The following is a 20,737-nucleotide window of genomic DNA, read 5'->3' on the forward strand; positions in this document are numbered from 1 at the left end:
GTGTGTGTGTGTGTAAGTGTACCTGCGAGGTTGACGTGTGAGACTCTCTCAGAGGAGATACAGGGGATGTGAGTGTGTGTGTGTGTGTGTGTGTGTGTGTGTGTGTGTGTGTGTGTGTGTGTGTGTGTGTGTGTGTACCTGCGAGGTTGGCGTGTGTGAGACTCTCTCTCAGAGGAGATACAGGGATGTGAGTGTGTGTGTGTGTGTGTGTGTGTGTGTGTGTGTGTGTGTAAGTGTACCTGCGAGGTTGACGTGTGAGACTCTCTCTCAGAGGAGATACAGGGATGTGAGTGTGTGTGTGTGTGTGTGTGTGTGTGTGTGTGTGTGTGTGTGTACCTCGAGGTTGACGTGTGTGAGACTCTCTCAGAGGAGATACAGGATGAGTGTGTGTGTGTGTGTGTGTGTGTGTGTGTGTGTGTGTGTGTGTGTGTGGTGTGTGTGTGTGAGACCTCTCTCAGAGGAGATACAGGGATGTGTGTGTGTGTGTGTGTGTGTGTGTGTAAGTGTACCTGAGGTTGACGTGTGTGAGACTCTCAGAGGAGATACAGGGATGTGAGTGTGTGTGTGTGTGTGTGTGTGTGTGAGTGTACCTGCGAGGTTGGCGTGTGTGAGACTCTCTCAGAGGAGATACAGGGGATGTGAGTGTGTGTGTGTGTGTGTGTGTGTGTGTGTGTGTACCTGAGGTTGACGTGTGTGAGACTCTCTCTCAGAGGAGATACAGGATGTGAGTGTGTGTGTGTGTGTGTGTGTAAGTGTACCTGCAGGTTGGCGTGTGAGACTCTCTCAGAGGAGATACAGGATGTGAGTGTGTGTGTGTGTGTGTACCTGCGAGGTTGGCGTGTGAGACTCTCTCTCAGAGGAGATACAGGGGATGTGAGTGTGTGTGTGTGTGTGTGTGTGAGACTCTCTCAGAGGAGATACAGTGTGTGTGTGTGTGTAAGTGTACCTGCAGGTTGGCGTGTGTGAGACTCTCTCTCAGAGGAGATACAGGATGTGAGTGTGTGTGTGTGTGTGTGTGTGTGTGTGTGTGTGTACCTGCGAGGTTGACGTGTGTGAGACTCTCTCAGAGGAGATACAGGGATGTGAGTGTGTGTGTGTGTGTGTGTGTGTGTGTGTGTGTACCTGCGAGGTTGGCGTGTGAGACTCTCTCTCAGAGGAGATACAGGATGTGAGTGTGTGTGTGTGTGTGTGTGTGTGTGTGTGTGTGTGTAAGTGTACCTCGAGGTTGGCGTGTGTGAGACTCTCTCTCAGAGGAGATACAGGGATGTGAGTGTGTGTGTGTGTGTGTGTGTGTGTGTGTGTGTGTGTGTAAGTGTACCTGCAGGTTGGCGTGTGTGAGACTCTCTCAGAGGAGATACAGGGGATGTGTGTGTGTGTGTGTGTGTGTGTGTGTACCTGCGAGGTTGACGTGTGTGAGACTCTCTCTCAGAGGAGATACAGGGGATGTGAGTGTGTGTGTGTGTGTGTGTGTGTGTGTGTGTGTGTGTGAGTGTGTGTGTGTGTGTGGTGTACCTGCGAGGTTGGACGTGTGAGACTCTCAGAGGAGATACAGGGGATGTGTGTGTGTGTGTGTGTGTGTGTGTACCTGCGAGGTTGACGTGTGTGAGACTCTCTCAGAGGAGATACAGGATGTGAGTGTGTGTGTGTGTGTGTGTGTGTGTGTGTACCTGCGAGGTTGACGTGTGAGACTCTCTCTCAGAGGAGATACAGGGATGTGAGTGTGTGTGTGTGTGTGTGTGTGTGTGTGTGTGTGTGTGTGTACCTGAGGTTGGCGTGTGTGAGACTCTCTCTCAGAGGAGATACAGGGATGTGTGTGTGTGTGTGTGTGTGTGTGTGTGTGTGTGTGTGTGTGTGTGTGGTGTACCTGCGAGGTTGGCGTGTGTGAGACTCTCTCAGAGGAGATACAGGGATGTGTGTGTGTGTGTGTAAGTGTACCTGCAGGTTGACGTGTGTGAGACTCTCTCAGAGGAGATACAGGGATGTGAGTGTGTGTGTGTGTGTGTGTGTGTGTGTGTGTGTGTGTGTGTGTGTGTGTAAGTGTACCTGAGGTTGGCGTGTGTGAGACTCTCTCAGAGGAGATACAGGGGATGTGAGTGTGTGTGTGTGTGTGTGTGTGTGTGTGTGTGTGTGTGTGTAAGTGTACCTGCGAGGTTGACGTGTGTGAGACTCTCTCAGAGGAGATACAGGATGTGTGTGTGTGTGTGTGTGTGTGTGTGTAAGTGTACCTGCGAGGTTGACGTGTGTGAGACTCTCTCAGAGGAGATACAGGGATGTGAGTGTGTGTGTGTGTGTGTGTGTGTGTGTGTGTGTGTGTGTACCTGCGAGGTTGGCGTGTGAGACTCTCTCTCAGAGAGATACAGGGATGTGTGTGTGTGTGTGTGTGTGTGTGTGTGTGTGTGTGTGTGAGTGTACCTGCGAGGTTGACGTGTGAGACTCTCTCAGAGGAGATACAGGGGATGTGTGTGTGTGTGTGTGTACCTGCGAGGTTGGCGTGTGAGACTCTCTCTCAGAGGAGATACAGGGATGTGAGTGTGTGTGTGTGTGTGTGTGTGTAAGTGTACCTGCAGGTTGGCGTGTGAGACTCTCTCAGAGGAGATACAGGGATGAGTGTGTGTGTGTGTGTGTGTGTGTGTGTGTGTAAGTGTACCTACGAGGTTGGCGTGTGAGACTCTCTCAGAGGAGATACAGGATGAGTGTGTGTGTGTGTGTGTGTGTGTGTGTGTGTGTGTGTGTGTGTGTGTGTGTAAGTGTACCTGCAGGTTGACGTGTGTGAGACTCTCTCTCAGAGGAGATACAGGATGTGATGTGTGTGTGTGTGTGTGTGTGTGTGTGTGTGTGTGTGTGAGTGTACCTGCGAGGTTGACGTGTGAGACTCTCTCAGAGGAGATACAGGATGTGAGTGTGTGTGTGTGTGTGTGTGTGTGTGTGTGTGTGTGTGTGTACCTGAGGTTGGCGTGTGAGACTCTCTCAGAGGAGATACAGGGGATGTGAGGTGTGTGTGTGTGTGTGTGTGTAAGTGTACCTGCGAGGTTGGCGTGTGTGAGACTCTCTCTCAGAGGAGATACAGGGATGTGAGTGTGTGTGTGTGTGTGTGTACCTGCGAGGTTGACGGTGTGAGACTCTCTCAGAGGAGATACAGGATGTGTGTGTGTGTGTGTGTGTGTGTGTGTGTGTGGTGTGTGTGTGTAAGTGTACCTGCGAGGTTGACGTGTGAGACTCTCTCTCAGAGGAGATACAGGGATGAGTGTGTGTGTGTGTGTGTGTGAGTGTACCTGCGAGGTTGACGTGTGAGACTCTCAGAGGAGATACAGGATGTGATGTGTGTGTGTGTGTGTGTGTGTGTGTACCTGCGAGGTTGGCGTGTGAGACTCTCTCTCAGAGGAGATACAGGGATGTGAGTGTGTGTGTGTGTGTGTGTGTGTGTGTGTGTGTGTGTGTTGTGTGTGTGAGACTCTCTCTCAGAGGAGATACAGGGATGTGAGTGTGTGTGTGTGTGTGTGTGTACCTACGAGGTTGGCGTGAGACTCTCTCAGAGGAGATACAGGGATGTGAGTGTGTGTGTGTGTGTGTGTGTGTGTGTGTGTGTGTGTGTGTGTGTGTGTAAGTGTACCTGCGAGGTTGACGTGTGTGAGACTCTCTCTCAGAGGAGATACAGGGGATGTGAGTGTGTGTGTGTGTGTGTGTGTGTGTGTGTGTGTGTGTGTGTGTGTGTGAGTGTACCTGCGAGGTTGACGTGTGAGACTCTCTCTCAGAGATACAGGATGTGAGTGTGTGTGTGTGTGTGTGTAAGTGTACCTGCAGGTTGGCGTGTGTGAGACTCTCTCTCAGAGGAGATACAGGCGATGTGAGTGTGTGTGAGTGTGTGTGTGTGTGTGTGTGAGACTCTCTCAGAGGAGATACAGGGATGTGGTGTGTGTGTGTGAGTGTACCTGCGAGGTTGACGTGTGAGACTCTCAGAGGAGATACAGGGATGTGTGTGTGTGTACCTGCGAGGTTGACGGTGTGAGACTCTCTCTCAGAGGAGATACAGGATGTGAGTGTGTGTGTGTGTGTACCTGCGAGGTTGACGTGTGAGACTCTCTCTCAGAGGAGATACAGGATGTGAGTGTGTGTGTGTGAGACTCTCTCTCAGAGGAGATACAGGATGTGAGTGTGTGTGTGTGTGTGTGTGTGAGTGTGTGTGTGTGAGTGTACCTGCGAGGTTGACGGTGTGAGACTCTCTCAGAGGAGATACAGGGATGTGTGTGTGTGTGAGACTCTCTCAGAGGAGATACAGGGATGTGTGTGTGTGTACCTGCGAGGTTGACGGTGTGAGACTCTCAGAGGAGATACAGGGATGTGTGTGTGTGTACCTGCGAGGTTGACGGTGTGAGACTCTCTCTCAGAGGAGATACAGGGATGTGTGTGTGTGTGACACACACACACACACACACACACACCCCTTATTTGTAAATCAGAAGAAGTAAATACAGATAAAGGCCAACACTGGTACAGAGAGAGAGAGAGAGAGAGAGAGAGAGAGAGAGAGAGAGAGAGAGAGAGAGAGAGAGAGAGAGAGAGGGAGAGAGAGAGAGAGAGGGAGAGAGAGAGAGAGAGAGAGAGAGAGAGAGAGAGAGAGAGAGAGAAAGATGGGGAGAGAGAGAGAGAGAGAGAGAGAGAGAGGGAGAGAGAGAGAGAGAGAGAGAGAGAGAGAGAGAGAGAGAGAGAGAGAGAGAGAGAGAGAGAGAGAGAGAGAGAGAGAGAGAGGGAGAGAGAGAGAGAAAGATGGATGGGGCAGAGAGAGAGGGAGAGAGAGAGAGAGAGAGAGAGGGAGAGAGAGAGAGAGAGAGAGAGAGAGAGAGAGAGAGAGAGATTTAGTTGATAAGTCATGTTATATAACAGAGGGTATCTGGTTGATGGATTAGTTAAATTAATAAATAAATAAATAAAAAATGTAAAAAGATCAATAAAATCACACAATGTTAAAGGGGGGGTGGGGGGGGGCTATTGGGGGGTTCGTTTAGTTCAGTTCTGATGTAAAGTGCATTTTCCCTCTTTCACAGAACGCAGAGCTTCATTACAGCACCACACATCCTCAACCATCTCCAGCTCCACCACACACTCCTACACATTCATATCTACCACAATCCTGGATTTCATCAGTCTGGAGAAGATCCTGAAGGCATCTCAGTCAGCGTTAGGAGCCACTTTGTTCTTTTCTGTTCAGGCATTTTCAGGTCAATGGCCACTCAGTATTTTCTTGTTTAAAACCTTAACACGGTCCCTGTGGAGCAGCTTCTCCGACACTGTCCACAAGTTCATCTCCCCCACACCGCACCGCACATGGCCCCTTTATACCGCACCGCACATGGCCCCTTTATACGGCCCCTTTATACCGCACCGCACCGCACATGGCCCCTTTATACCGCACCACACCGCACCGCACATGGCCCCTTTATACCGCACCACACCGCACATGGCCTTTATACCACACCACCGCACCGCATGGCCTTTATACCACCACACCGCACCGCATGGCCCTTTATACCACCACCACCGCACCGCACCTGGCCCTTTATACCGCACCACACCGCACATGGCCTTTATACCACCACACCGCACCGCACATGGCCTTTATACCGCACCACACCGCACTGCACATGGCCTTTATACCACACCACACCGCACCGCACATGGCCCCTTTATACCACACCACACCGCACCGCACATGGCCCCTTTATACCACACCACACCGCACATGGCCCCTTTATACCGCACCCCACCGCACTGCACATGGCCCTTTATACCACCACCACACCGCACTGCACATGGCCTTTATACCACACCACACCACATGGCCCTTTATACCACCACACCGCACTGCACATGGCCTTTATACCACCACACCGCACTGCACATGGCCCTTTATACCACACCACCGCACCGCACATGGCCCTTTATACCGCACCGCACATGGCCCTTTATACCACACCACACACACACTGCACATGGCCCCTTTATACCACACCACACCACATGGCCCCTTTATACCACACCACACCACACTGCACATGGCCCCTTTATACCGCACCGCACATGGCCCCTTTATACCGCACTGCACATGGCCCCTTTATACCACACCACACCGCACCGCATGGCCCCTTTATACCACACCACACCGCACCGCACCTGGCCCCTTTATACCACACCACACCGCACCGCACCTGGCCCCTTTATACCACACCACACCGCACCACACCGCACCTGGCCCTTTATACCACCACCACCGCACCGCACATGGCCCTTTATACCACACCACACCACACTGCACATGGCCCTTTATACCACACACACACACCACACTGCACATGGCCCTTTATACCGCACCGCACATGGCCCTTTATACCGCACTGCACCTGGCCCTTTATACCACACCGCACATGGCCTTTATACCACACACACACACACTGCACATGGCCCTTTATACCGCACCACACCGCACTGCACCTGGCCCTTTATACCACACCACACCGCACTGCACTGGCCTTTATACCACACCACACCACACGCACCGCACATGGCCCTTTATACACACCACACCGCACTGCACATGGCCCTTTATACCACACCGCACCGCATGGCCCTTTATACCACACCACACCGCACTGCACTGGCCTTTATACCACACACACACACACTGCACATGGCCCTTTATACCACCACACCGCACCGCACATGGCCCTTTATACCACACCACACCGCACCGCACATGGCCCCTTTATACCACACCACACCGCACCGCACATGGCCCCTTTATACCACACCACACCGCACCGCACATGGCCCCTTTATACCACACCGCACTGCACATGGCCCCTTTATACCGCACCACACTGCTCATGGACACTTTAAGGACAATCACTAAATCACTTTAATTTGTACTGTAAATATCTGCCCCGTGTAGATCTCATGTGTATATACATATTGTTTTTCCTCATAATTTATTTATTTACTTTTGTTTATCCCTATTTCCATTTATCATGTTTAATGTTGGACAGACACTGCACGTCGTACTGCGTATGAATGTATATGTGACCAATAATATTTGAATTTGATAAATTTTTCTGTCACTTAATGGGTCTTAAAAACTCGTGTCGTCAGCAGTATACAAAACATTTAGCGCTTCCTCCTGAGACTCCTGGACATAAAATCTTCACTGTCTGATTCAGCTTCATCTGCCTTTAACTCTGTTCTGCTGAGTGACCGCTAACACACACATTCCTCTACACACACACCACCTGCACACCGTGTCCCAACCGCTAACACACACATTCCTCTACACATACACCACCTGCACACAGTGTCCCAACCGCTAACACACACTCCTCTACACACACACACCACCTGCACACCATGTCCCAACCACTAACACACATTCCTCTACACACACACCACCTGCACACCATGTCCCAACCACTAACACACACATTCCTCTACACACACACCACCTGCACACCGTGTCCCAACCGCTAACACACACACTCCTCTACACACACACACACACACACCACCTGCACACCATGTCCCAACCGCTAACACACACATTCCTCTACACACACACCACCTGCACACCATGTCCCAACCACTAACACACACATTCCTACACACACACCACCTGCACACCGTGTCCCAACCACTAACACACACATTCCTCTACACACACACCACCTGCACACCGTGTCCCAACCACTAACACACACATTCCTCTACACACACACCACCTGCACACCATGTCCCAACCACTAACACACACATTCCTCTACACACACACCACCTGCACACCGTGTCCCAACCACTAACACACACATTCCTCTACACACACACACCACCTGCACACCGTGTCCCAACCACTAACACACACATTCCTCTACACACACACACCACCTGCACACCATGTCCCAACCACTAACACACACACTCTCACACACACACACACACACACACACCACCTGCACACCATGTCCCAACCACTAACACACACATTCCTACACACACACACCACCTGCACACCGTGTCCCAACCACTAACACACACATTCCTCTACACACACACCACCTGCACACCGTGTCCCAACCACTAACACACACATTCCTCTACACACACACACACCTGCACACCGTGTCCCAACCGCTAACACACACTCCTCTACACACAACACACACACACACACACACCACACACACACCATGTCCCAACCGCTACACACACACTCCTCTACACACAACACACACACACACACACCACCTGCACACCATGTCCCAACCGCTTAACACACACACCTCTACACACAACACACACACACACACACACACACCACCACCTGCACACCGTGTCCCAACCGCTAACACACACACACTCCTCACACACACACACACACCACCTGCACACACACACACTCCTCACACACACACACCACCTGCACACCATGTCCCAACCACTACACACACACACACTCCTCACACACACACACAACACACACTCCTCACACACACACCTGCACACCGTGTCCCACACACACACACACCACCTGCACCGTGTCCCAACACACACACACACACACACACACACACACACACACACACACACCACCTGCACACCGTGTCCCAACCGCTAACACACACACTCCTCACACACACACACACACACACACACACACCACACACACACACCTCTACACACACACACACACACACACACCACCTGCACACCATGTCCCAACCGCTAACACACACTCCTCTACACACACACACACACCATGTCCCAACCGCTAACACACACTCCTCTACACACAACACACACACCACCTGCACCATGTCCCAACCGCTAACACACACACCTCTACACACACACACACACACACCACCTGCACACCGTGTCCCAACCGCTAACACACACACTCCTCTCACACACACACACACACCACCTGCACACCGTGTCCCAACCGCTAACACACACTCCTCTACACACAACACACACACACACACCACCTGCACACCGTGTCCCAACCGCTAACACACACACTCCTCTACACACAACACACACACACACACACACACCACCTGCACACCATGTCCCAACCGCTAACACACACACACTCTACACACAACACACACACACACACACCACCTGCACACTATGTCCCAACCGCTAACACACACACTCTCTACACACACACACACCACCTGCACACCATGTCCCAACCGCTAACACATTCCTCTACACACACACACACCACCTGCACACCGTGTCCCAACCGCTTAACACACACACTCCTCTACACACACACACACACACACACACCACCTGCACACCGTGTCCCAACCGCTAACACACACACCTCTACACACACACACACCACCTGCACACCATGTCCCAACCGCTAACACACACACACACACACACACACACCACCTGCACACCATGTCCCAACCGCTAACACACACACTCCTCTACACACACACACACACACACCTGCACACCATGTCCCAACCGCTAACACACATTCCTCTACACACACACCACCTGCACACCATGTCCCAACCGCTAACACACACATTCCTCTACACACACACACACACACCACCTGCACACCATGTCCCAACCGCTAACACACACACCTCTACACACACACACACCACCTGCACACCATGTCCCAACCGCTAACACACACACACACACACACACACACCACCTGCACACCATGTCCCAACCGCTAACACACACACTCCTCTACACACACACACACACACACCTGCACACCATGTCCCAACCGCTAACACACATTCCTCTACACACACACCACCTGCACACCATGTCCCAACCGCTAACACACACATTCCTCTACACACACACACACACACCACCTGCACACCATGTCCCAACCGCTAACACACACACACTCCTCTACACACACACCACCTGCACACCATGTCCCAACCGCTAACACACACATTCCTCTACACACACACCACCTGCACCATGTCCCAACCGCTAACACACACACACTCTACACACAAACACCACCTGCACACCATGTCCCAACCGCTAACACACACACTCTACACACACACACCACCTGCACACCATGTCCCAACCGCTAACACACACACTCCTCTACACACACACACACACACACACACACACACACACACACCACACACACCACACACACACATGTCCCAACCACACACACACACACACACACACACACACACACACACACACACACACACACACACACACACACACACACACGCACACACACACACCTGCACACCGTGTCCCAACCGCTAACACACACATTCCTCTACACACACACACACACACACACACACACACACACACACACACACACACACCACCTGCACACCATGTCCCAACCGCTAACACACACACTCTACACACACACACACACACACACCACCTGCACACCATGTCCCAACCGCTAACACACATTCCTCTACACACACACACCACCTGCACACCGTGTCCCAACCGCTACACACACACTCCTCTACACACACACACACACACACACACCACCTGCACACCGTGTCCCAACCGCTAACACACACACTCCTCTACACACAACACACACACACACACACACACACACACACCACCTGCACACATGTCCCAACCACACACACACTCTGCACACACACACACACACACACACACACACACACACACACACACACACACACACACCACCTGCACCGTGTCCCAACCACTAACACACACTCTACACACACACACACACACACACACCACCTGCACACCATGTCCCAACCGCTAACACACACATTCCTCTACACACACACACCACCTGCACACTGTCCCAACCGCACACACACACACACACACACACACACACACACACACACACCACCTGCACCATGTCCCAACCGCTACACACACACACATCCTCTACACACACACACACACACCACCTGCACATGTCCCAACCGCTAACACACACATTCCTCTACACACACACACACACACACACACACACACACACACCACACACACACTCCACACACACACACTACACACACACACACACACACACCACACACACACACACCTGCACACACACACACTGCACACACACACACTGTCCCAACCGCTAACACACACACACCACACACACACACACACACACACACACACACCACCTGCACACCATGTCCCAACACTAACACACACCTCTACACACACACACACACACACACACACACACACACACACCACCTGCACACCGTGTCCCAACCGCTAACACACACATTCCTCTACACACACACACACACACACACACCACCTGCACATGTCCCAACCGCACACACACTCCTCTACACACACACACACACACCACCTGCACACCGTGTCCCAACCGCTACACACACTCCTCTACACACACACACACACACACACACACCGTGTCCCAACCACACACACACACACACACACACACACACACACACACACCTGCACACCATGTCCCAACACTAACACACACATTCCTCTACACACACACACACACACCACCTGCACACTGTGTCCCAACCGCTAACACACACATTCCTCTACACACACACACACACCACCTGCACACGTGTCCCAACCGCTAACACACACTCCTCTACACACAACACACACACACACACACACACCACCTGCACACCGTGTTCTAACTGCTAACACACACACACACACACACACACACCACCTGCACACCATGTCCCAACCACTAACACACACATTCCTCTACACACACACACCACCTGCACACGTGTCCCAACCACTAACACACACATTCCTCTACACACACACACACACACACACACACACACACACACACACACCACCTGCACACCGTGTTCCAACCGCTAACACACACACACTCCACACACACACACACACACCACCTGCACACCATGTCCCAACCGCTAACACACACTCCTCTACACACAAACACCACCTGCACACCATGTCCCAACCGCTAACACACACATTCCTCTACACACACACACCACCTGCACACGTGTCCCAACCACTAACACACACATTCCTCTACACACACACACACACACACACACACACACACACACACACACCACCTGCACACCGTGTTCCAACCGCTAACACACACACACTCCACACACACACACACACACCACCTGCACACCATGTCCCAACCGCTAACACACACTCCTCTACACACAAACACCACCTGCACACCATGTCCCAACCGCTAACACACACTCCTCTACACACACACACACACACCACCTGCACACATGTCCCAACCGCTAACACACACTCCTCTACACACACACCACTGCACACCGTGTTCCAACCGCTAACACACATTCCTCTACACACACACACACACACACACACACACACACCACCTGCACACCGTGTTCCAACCGCTAACACACACTCTACACACACACACACACACACACACACACACACACACACACACACACCACCTGCACACATGTCCCAACCACACACACACACACTCTCACACACACACACACACACCACCTGCACACGTGTTCCAACCGCTAACACACACACACACACACACACACCACCTGCACACATGTCCCAACCGCTAACACACACACACTCTACACACACACCACCTGCACACATGTCCCAACCGCTAACACACACTCCTCTACACACACACACACAACACACACACACATGTCCCAACACACACACACACACACACCACCTGCACAGTGTCCCAACCGCAACACACACACACTCTCTACACACACACACACACACACACACACACACACACACACACACACACACACACACACACACACACACACACACACACACACCACCTGCACACCATGTCCCAACCGCTACACACACACTCTACACACACACACACACCACCTGCACACTATGTCCCAACCGCTAACACACACATTCCTCTACACACACACCACCTGCACACGTGTCCCAACCGCTAACACACACACACTACACACACACACACACACACACACACACAACACACACACACCACCTGCACACATGTCCCAACCGCTAACACACACACACACACACACACACACACACCACCTGCACACCATGTCCCAACACACACACACACACACACTCTACACACACACCACCTGCACACTATGTCCCAACCGCTAACACACACACCTCCACACACACACACACACACACACACACACCACCTGCACACTATGTCCCAACCGCTTAACACACACACTCTACACACACACACACCACCTGCACACATGTCCCAACCGCTTAACACACACACTCACACACACACACCACCTGCACACTGTGTCCCAACCGCTTAACACACACACACACACACACACACACACACACACACACACACACACACACACACACACACCTGCACACCACACACACACATGTCCCAACCACACACACACACTCCTACACACACACACACACACACACCACCTGCACACCATGTCCCAACCACTAACACACACATCCTCTACACACACACCACCTGCACACTGTGTCCCAACCGCTAACACACACCTCTACACACACACCACCTGCACACTGTCCCAACCACACACACACACACACACACACACACACACACACACCACCTGCACACCATGTCCCAACCGCTTAACACACACACTCCTCTACACACACACACACACACACACACACACACACACACACACACACACACACACACACACACACCACCTGCACACCATGTCCCAACCGCACACACACACACTCCTCCACACACACACTCCACACACACACCTCCACACACACACTCCTCCACACACACACCTCCACACACACACTCCTCCACACACACACACACACACACACACACACACACACACACCACCTGCACACCATGTCCCAACCGCACACACACACACTCTCACACACACACTCCTCCACACACACACCACACACACACTCCTCCACACACACACTCCTCCACACACACACACACCACCTGCACACCATGTCCCAACCGCTAACACACACACTCCTCTACACACAAACACCACCTGCACACCATGTCCCAACCGCTAACACACACACTCTACACACACACACCACCTGCACACACATGTCCCAACCGCTAACACACACTCTACACACACACACACACACACACACACCACCTGCACACTGTGTCCCAACCGCTTAACACACACACTCTACACACACACACACACACACACACAACCTGCACACCATGTCCCAACCGCTAACACACACACTCTACACACAAACACCACCTGCACACTATGTCCCAACCGCTAACACACACACTCACACACACACACACCACCTGCACACCGTGTTCCAACCGCTAACACACACTCCTCTACACACACACACACACCACCTGCACACCGTGTTCAAACCGCTAACACACACTCCTCTACACACACACACACACCTGCACACCGTGTCCCAACCGCTAACACACTCCTCTCTACACACACACACACACCACCTGCACACCATGTTCTAACTGCTAACACACACACACACACACACACCACCTGCACACCGTGTCCCAACCGCTAACACACACTCCTCTACACACACACACACACACCACCTGCACACCGTGTTCTAACTGCTAACACACACACACACACACACACACACCACCTGCACACCGTGTCCAACCGCTAACACACACTCCTCTACACACACACACACACACCACCTGCACACCGTGTCCCAACCGCTACACACACTCCTCTACACACACACACCACCTGCACACCATGTTCTAACTACACACACACACACACACACACACACACACACACACACACACCACCTGCACACCGTGTTCTAACTGCTAACACACACACACACACACACACACACACACACACACCACCTGCACACCGTGTTCCAACCACTAACACACACTCCTCTACACACACACACACACACCACCTGCACACCGTGTCCCAACCGCTAACACACTCCTCTACACACACACACACCACCTGCACACCATGTTCTAACTGCTACACACACACACACCACCTGCACACCGTGTCCCAACCGCTAACACACACTCCTCTACACACACACACACCACCTGCACACCGTGTTCTAACTGCTAACACACACACACACACACACACACACACACACACACACACACACACCACCTGCACACCGTGTTCTAACTAACACACACACACACACACACACACACACACACACACACACCACCTGCACACCGTGTTCCAACCACTAACACACACTCCTCTACACACACACACACACCACCTGCACACCGTGTTCTAACTGCTAACACACACACACACACACACACACACACACACACACACACCTGCACACCGTGTTCCAACCGCTACACACTCCTCTACACACACACACACACACCACCTGCACACGTGTCCCAACCGCTAACACACACTCCTCTACACCTGCACACCATGTTCTAACTGCTAACACACACACACACACCGTGTCCCAACCGCTAACACACACATGCACACACACACACACCCCACCATGTCCCAACCGCTAACACACCTCTACACACTCCTCTACACACACACACACACACCATGTCCCAACCGCTAACACACTCCTCTACACACACACACACACACACACACACACACACACACACACACCCCATGTCCCAACCGCTCACACACTCCTCTACACACACACACACACACACACACACACACACACCATGTCCCAACCGCTAACACACTCCTCTATACACACACACACACACACACACACACACACACCGTGTCGGGAGTCAAACTCTCACACAGCCTCATGTTCAGAGACACCATGTTCCTCCTGCACACTACTTACACACTCGTGCACAATCATGCTAGTACACACACTAAGTTATTAAAAATTGTTTTACAGAAAATATATACTTTTTTTTTAACTGGCAGCAAGCCAACTGCTCTCACGCTAGACTGCCAGAGAGACAGACAGCCAGACACAGAAAGAGAGAAAGAGAGAAAGGGAGAGAGAGACTCACAGAGAGACAGAAAGAGAAGGAGAGACACACAGAGAGAGAGCAGAGAGACAGAAAGAGAGAAAGGGAGAGAGAGACTCACAGAGAGACAGAAAGAGAAAGGAGAGACACACAGAGAGAGAGCAGAGAGACAGCCAGCCAGACACACAGAAAGAGACACACAGAGAGAGAGAGAGAAAGAGAAAGCAGAGGGACAGTACCTTGTAAGCGGTTGATGAGCCACATGAGCTGTTTTTTGGAGATATTGGTATAGCCCAGGTTGAGGGAGACAGGCTGGCGGCGGATTATACCACTCAGCATTGGGGGGGTGATGGATCTTTGACGGCTGAGGTCAATCTGAGTCCATAGTCTCTTATCACAGCACCTGAACACACAGACACACACACAATAAGCGGAATTACATGAGTGTGTAAGTAGAGAAAGCTGCTGTAAATCTGTGTTTTCTGTAACTCAGCTACTGATAAAAATTAAACACTACACATGGACTCTAAAAGGCGAGCCTACCCCATCCAGCACACACACACGTTGAGCTATTTAAAAAAAAAAAATCAACAGATCAGACCAGTCTGATTTTAGCTAGACTTAAACAAATCTAGGACATTAGCACATCTAGCTAATTTATGCTAATTCACTTAACCACAACGCTCCAACAGCCAATCAGAAACCGACCTGAATGAGAGTTAGAGGACCACATCATTAACTGTGCAGGGGGGGAAAACAGCTGATCAATAAGAAGGTGAAGAAGAAAAAGAAGAAGAAGTACACTTTCTCTCACACTCACAAACATAGATGTTTGTAATTAAGAACAGTGGAGAAACAGATTCACATTCAGTGCATATAGAGCACTATAGGCCAATACTTTAGAGCAGCACTGGGTTTGGGGGCAGTAATTCAGACCGGCGCTGCGTTTGGAGGTTCCTAAAATTTAAAGCAGCGCTGGGTTTAGAGGAGCGGGGCAGGAGTTTAGAGCAGCGCTAAATTTGGAGGGCAGTAGTTTAGAGAGGTGTAGGGTTTGAGGGTGCCCATACTTAAGAGCGGCATTGGGTTTTGTGTTGTACAGTAGTTTAGGGCGGCGCAGGGTTTTTGAGTGCCAATACTTTAGAGCAGCGTTGGGTTTGGGGGTGCCAATATTTTAGAGTGGCGTTGGGTTTGGTGGTGTACAGTAAATTAGAGCGGCGTAGGATTGGGAGTGCCCATATTTTAAAGCAGCGTTGGGCCAATATTTTAGAGCGGTGTTGAGTTTTGTGTTGTTAGAGGGGCGCAGGGTTTGGGAGTGCCAATACTTTAGAGCAGCGTTGGATTTGGGCCAATATTTTAGAGCGGCGTTGGGTTTTGTGTTGTACAGTAGTTTAGAGCGGTGTTGGGTTTGAGCGGCTCTGATGATATCCAGGTAGTGAAGGTCTCACCAGCGGCTCCATGTCCTGCAGACCCTCATGCAGACACACAGCTGTTTGTGGCTGAGGTGCTGGAACACTCGGAGCCAGACGTCTCGGGGCAGGACGTGAGATGCCCCGCTGTCCAGGGGGAGGCAATGAGGCTCGGGGCAGGCGGGCGGGGGGCGCACCAGGTGCCTCTCCATCTGCACCGCTTTGGGTGGAGAAATTAACGTCAGCTGGGCTGCGATGCGAGAAGCCGGACTGGGCAATTGGACGCCTCCGTTTCCTCCGTTAGTTGTCCCACTTCCTGTCATCTGGGTCGCCGTCGTCTGCTTTGACCCGCTCCGCATTTTCCCGGCTCGTCCCGTTTTATTAGTCTGGTGTCGATGATTAGCGTTAGTGCCTCCACTGTTGCTCTTGGCGTTCTCTTTCTCCATGCGCGCGCGCCCATTCCGCGACACTTCTTGCCCGTTGCTGCGTTTGGGCACTCCCTCTGAATGGGAGTGGCAAAAGGATGGCTGATGCTGGCTGGAGCAGATAGCTGACGGAGAGGGCGGAGTCAACAGCCCAGGTTTTCTGTTTTTCTCCCCGGGGATGTCCTCGTCCTCCGTCTCGGTCACCGCGGCTGATTTGCGTCCCCTCGGAGTGTTGTCAGATTTCCGGTTGCGCTGCTGCTGCTGTTGCTGCGGTGTTTCCTCTGATGTAACTTCCTGTTCCTGCTCGTTCCCTGTCCTCTCGCCTTCCGAATCGTCGCTGGCGCTGAAACCAAGTTCAGCCAGACGCCGGTTCCTCTCCCGCTCACGCTCCTTCTCCCGCTCTCTCTCTCGGGAGTTGTACGCCGTTGCCGGGGACGAAGGTTCAGACGCGGCGCCTGGAGATGCAGAGTCAGAATCGGAGTCGGAATCAGAGTCTGACTCAGAGCTGGAGGAAGAGGAGGAAGAGGAGGAGGAGTCTCTGGTGCGCTCCAGCAGCTGGCACATGCGTTTGAAGCGCTCGAGTTTCTCGCGGTGGTGAGAGCGCTGGTCCTGGTTGGAGGTCGAAGACGGAGGTTGCACCGCCGATCCAACACCGGCTGACCCTTGACCGCCGGAGGAGGAGTTTGGCCCATTGGTCTCAGAAGAGTCAGGTTTCTGCTTCTAAGAAGAAAAAAGAAAATAAAGAAATAAAGGAAAGAAATAAGGATCATGATTGTGGTGGTGGTGGTGGTGAGGATCATGACTGTGATGGTGGTGGTAGTGAGGATCATGATTGTGGTGGGGATAAAACTTGTACCTTTTTCAGGTGTTTTTCTCGAGCGCCTTTCATCTGTAGAGAGAAACATTGCATCACTGTGAGGAACCGCCCATGTCCACACCCACTTTTGTGATCACATGGTACACAGTTGAGCTAGCAGAGTGTTAAAGTGGCTGACCTTCTTCTTGGGCCCACTCTCCTGAGACAGCTCCTTCTCCTTCTTGCGTTTCTGTCCGTCCTGCCGCGTCTCCTCTGCAGATGGAGGTTTCTTTTTACTTGGGGGCGGGTCGTCTGTGAGCTTCCACCGGCCCACCTCTCCGTTATCCAACCGCCGCTTCCCCAACCCATCTCCGTCCTGAAGGGGAAAGGGGGACAGGAACTGAATAAGACACTGGAGGGTTGGTGTGTTTACTGGAGCGCAGTGTGGAGGTTGTGTTCTAATCCTCACCTTACTGGTTTTACCCTCTTTGTGGCATTTGGGACACTCCCAGCAGTTCGGTATCTCATCATTAATGATTCCTTCTGCTTTACCCATCTGTCAGGAAACACACACTCATCAACACTCAAACACATACACACTCTTCACCCTTCACTCTGTCCGTGTGTGTGTGTTGTAGTTACTCAGTACACACACAAACAATAAACTGAAGGGATGCACAGATACACTTTATTTAATATGTATATAACAGGAGACACAGACAGACAGTGAAAGACAAGGAGACAGTGAGACAGTTAGACAGACAGTGAGAGACAGAGAGATAGACAGTTATTTGTAGAGAGACAGTGAGACAGGCAGACCTTAAGACAGCTGGGATGGATGATCTCGTTGCAGATGGTACACTCCATCAGAGAGAGACTGAACTTCTCCTCCTCAGACTCCACAGTGTCCTCCTTCCCCGCTTCTCCACACGCAAAACACACCGCCGTGTGAGGAAGCACAGGCTACACAAACACACACACAAACAAATAAGAGGAAGTGAATGTATGAAGTGTAAATAATGGCAATATAAAAAAGAGTGACAGTGTGGGAAATACACCAGCATACGCCCACTGGGAGGGACACCTGTCGGAGCGGCACTCTGTGGGCAGGGCATGGTGTATATAACCTGTGTGTGTGTGTGTGTGTGTGTGTGTGTGTGTGTACCCACAGCAGTACACTGTCTCAGCAGACAAGACTGTTTCATGCGTCCCGGTCCCCCGAACTTCTTCATGTCCTTGCAGAAGTGACACTCTCCACACTCGGAGCGCATACAGGCCTGACAGCGCCGGCAACGGGTACGGCGCCGCCTTGCCCCCCCCAGAGCCTTACTGCCCGACATCACCTCTACACTCTGTACACACACACACACACACACACACACACACACACACAAACGAGAGAGGGGGAGGAGTCAATACAATAGGACTGGTTATGTGTACATGTACAATAGACATAAAAGTTTACAGACTCCAATTAAAACCGGTGTAAAACCGCCGCAGATTTATTTCTGATAAATCCGTCTGAATTTGGGTGTAAATGAGCTGAGTAAGGGGCGGAGCCACAATTTCAAAAACACACACACAATGTTATCAAGACAATGGACATGTAGTCCATTTTATATATACACTGAATACGTTTAGGTTTGAGATCGGAAGATGAGGGATTGGAATTTCAGCTCCATTTCCTGATATTTCTATCTGAATATGTTCAACACCTCGGCTCTGACCCAGGAGAGTTCTGTTAGTCTGATCACTTCAACACTTCAGATCTCTGAAAGATATCTTGGAGTGAGTCCTGGGTTTCTTCTGTGAAGACTGTGTTTTTCTTAAGAAAGAAAAAATGAAGACCAGAGAGTTGTGTATAGGAGAAACGCAAACCATTCAGATACTGAGATGAGAGAGAAGATCCATCAGAACCATTAAACACACATACACACACACACACACACACACACACACACACACACGAGATATTACACCAATCTCACCAATCATAACTTCAACTTGCATGGCTCCTTCCGGA

General features: G+C 51.6%; 1 protein-coding gene and 1 long non-coding RNA gene across 2 annotated transcripts in view; one reads left to right on the forward strand and one right to left on the reverse strand.

The window, feature by feature from the left end:
* Window positions 1–20,737, reverse strand: part of zgc:158376 (uncharacterized protein LOC100101643 homolog) — a 32,801-nt gene that overhangs the window by 5,726 nt on the left and 6,338 nt on the right. The window contains exons 2-13 of the mRNA XM_046835401.1: window positions 19,884–20,066; window positions 19,534–19,677; window positions 19,184–19,270; window positions 18,914–19,090; window positions 18,775–18,807; window positions 17,533–18,638; window positions 16,240–16,490; window positions 6,774–6,885; window positions 6,467–6,562; window positions 6,076–6,210; window positions 5,668–5,812; window positions 5,338–5,580 (exon numbers count right to left, since the gene is read on the reverse strand). Coding sequence (XP_046691357.1) covers window positions 5,338–5,580; window positions 5,668–5,812; window positions 6,076–6,210; window positions 6,467–6,562; window positions 6,774–6,885; window positions 16,240–16,490; window positions 17,533–18,638; window positions 18,775–18,807; window positions 18,914–19,090; window positions 19,184–19,270; window positions 19,534–19,677; window positions 19,884–20,054 — 2,700 coding nt within the window. The 5' untranslated portion in view covers window positions 20,055–20,066. The remainder of the gene's footprint in view (window positions 1–5,337; window positions 5,581–5,667; window positions 5,813–6,075; window positions 6,211–6,466; window positions 6,563–6,773; window positions 6,886–16,239; window positions 16,491–17,532; window positions 18,639–18,774; window positions 18,808–18,913; window positions 19,091–19,183; window positions 19,271–19,533; window positions 19,678–19,883; window positions 20,067–20,737) is intronic.
* LOC124376272 lies at window positions 400–3,855 on the forward strand. Its single transcript, XR_006923810.1, has 3 exons — window positions 400–432; window positions 3,666–3,727; window positions 3,802–3,855. It is a non-coding gene; the product is annotated as an uncharacterized LOC124376272 (long non-coding RNA).

The sequence above is a fragment of the Silurus meridionalis genome, chromosome 22, assembly GCF_014805685.1.
Source record: "Silurus meridionalis isolate SWU-2019-XX chromosome 22, ASM1480568v1, whole genome shotgun sequence".
Classification (NCBI taxonomy): domain Eukaryota; kingdom Metazoa; phylum Chordata; class Actinopteri; order Siluriformes; family Siluridae; genus Silurus; species Silurus meridionalis.